This window comes from Olea europaea, unplaced genomic scaffold, assembly GCF_002742605.1.
Source record: "Olea europaea var. sylvestris unplaced genomic scaffold, O_europaea_v1 scaffold2612, whole genome shotgun sequence".
NCBI lineage: Eukaryota > Viridiplantae > Streptophyta > Magnoliopsida > Lamiales > Oleaceae > Olea > Olea europaea.
The window spans coordinates 87,963-89,426 of record NW_019244445.1 but is presented as its reverse complement, the minus strand read 5'-3'; the positions used below and the strand labels follow the sequence as shown (position 1 = coordinate 89,426).

General features: G+C 35.2%; 1 protein-coding gene across 1 annotated transcript; it reads left to right on the top strand.

Moving 5' to 3' along the window:
* The first annotated feature begins 31 nt into the window (after positions 1–31).
* On the top strand, positions 32–1,456 carry LOC111383093. Its single transcript, XM_023007161.1, has 4 exons — positions 32–382; positions 674–742; positions 844–939; positions 1,306–1,456. Exons 1-4 carry the CDS (start codon positions 362–364, stop codon positions 1,399–1,401), a joined length of 282 nt encoding a protein of 93 aa, XP_022862929.1. The 5' UTR covers positions 32–361; the 3' UTR covers positions 1,402–1,456.
* The last annotated feature ends 8 nt before the right edge of the window (positions 1,457–1,464 follow it).

Sequence of the window (1,464 nt, the reverse complement as noted above, 5' to 3'; positions counted from 1 at the left end):
CTGAACATATGAGAAAGTTCCTGTTTGGCTCTTTTAGCCCCATGTCTCTTATTCCTAGCAGGATCTCCTCCACTAGCAGGCTTTTTCAGAGAGATTGGAAAGCTTAATCGTAAAAGTAAACCTGGAAAAAGCACCGGATTAAACCATTTATCCTTCTTATTCTAGTTTTGAAAGATTCCTTCATCTTGCTCTGGCTAACCACTTTGTGCTTGTTTTGCTGAGTTCGATGTAAATTTTGAATGGTGAAGGGCCCTATTTTTTATTTGCATTTTCACAGGGATTTCTCTAGCTACTGTATCGGGCTGATGTTGTCACTCATTAGATGGCCATGGAGAGCATGCTATTTTGTTAACACGTGTCCATGTTGATTTATTGCTGGATAGTTGAGTTGTCTGACCTTATTGTCAAAGAAATTTCAAGTAGTTCTGCACAATATCATGTTTTTAATTTACAGTTCTTTAGTTTATGAATTTAAGGGGATTTGTTACCGACTTCTTAGAATGATTAAACTTCTGGTGCATATAATTGACTGTCATTGATTAAATCTATCTTTAACTAATGTATTAATTGTTTATAGCGGTAATGAGAGGTTTTATTCGACAATAAATTACTTGTTTTTCTTGAGTAGACCATTTGTCCTGAATCATCATTTAAAAGCTTCTATTGCCTGCAGATTTCGGAACTTAACCTGACAGGTTTTGTCGTGGGCTACCCTTTCGACAGACAAAAAAGTTCCCCAGGAGTGCGTTTTCATCATAAGATTATTGCTTTAGTCTATTTTCTTTTATCATTCTAGTCCCTCGTATATCTTGACAAACCAATTCTGTCTCATCTCTTTGATAGGCTGTACAAGTGAAGCTTTTCATCGATGATCTTTGTAAAACCGGGAAATTTGAAGAGTTAAAGTATACCTTTTGGGACGAGTGCTTTACATCGAAGGTGTGGACTACTCTTTTCATCCTCACTTGTCTATTACTTGTCCTTATGCTTCCATTTGTGCCTGAACGTATACTTGTGGTGTATTGGTTAAACCAAGGTAAGAAATAGAATTATTAAGATGCGACTACTCTGAAATTTGTTCCTACATACTTGACTGATTAAACAAGGCCTAACTTTATTAAATTAAAAAAAATGTTAAAATTTTATGATCTCAAACCACGTGACAAACATGCGTAAACTTGTACTTGCAGTGTTCATCCATTTTTCATTTGTCATCAGTCTTTGTGATTTAGAATTGAAACTTGGTAATTTTTTCATCTTTTGAGGAGATGTACTTATTAATGAATATATTGAACTGTGTCTCAGAATGTCGATTTCCTCTTGAAACCTTTGAACTTGCATCCAGTGCTGTCGAAGACAATAATTGACAAATTTGCTGCTGTAGGAATACTCCAGGTATGAAGAACCTTCCAATATGAGACGTTTATTTCACCATTTGTTCTGCAAATTTTGTTTTAGTAGGAT

What these genes read in the sequence shown, in the direction of transcription:
- LOC111383093 (XM_023007161.1), top strand. Translation starts at nt 362, where the DNA reads ATGTTGATTTATTGCTGGATA. An exon ending in GACAAAAAAGTTCCCCAGGA is followed by an intron (nt 743 to 843) that starts GTGCGTTTTCAT and finishes TCTCTTTGATAG; the next exon opens with GCTGTACAAGTGAAGCTTTT. An exon ending in ACGAGTGCTTTACATCGAAG is followed by an intron (nt 940 to 1,305) that starts GTGTGGACTACT and finishes ACTGTGTCTCAG; the next exon opens with AATGTCGATTTCCTCTTGAA.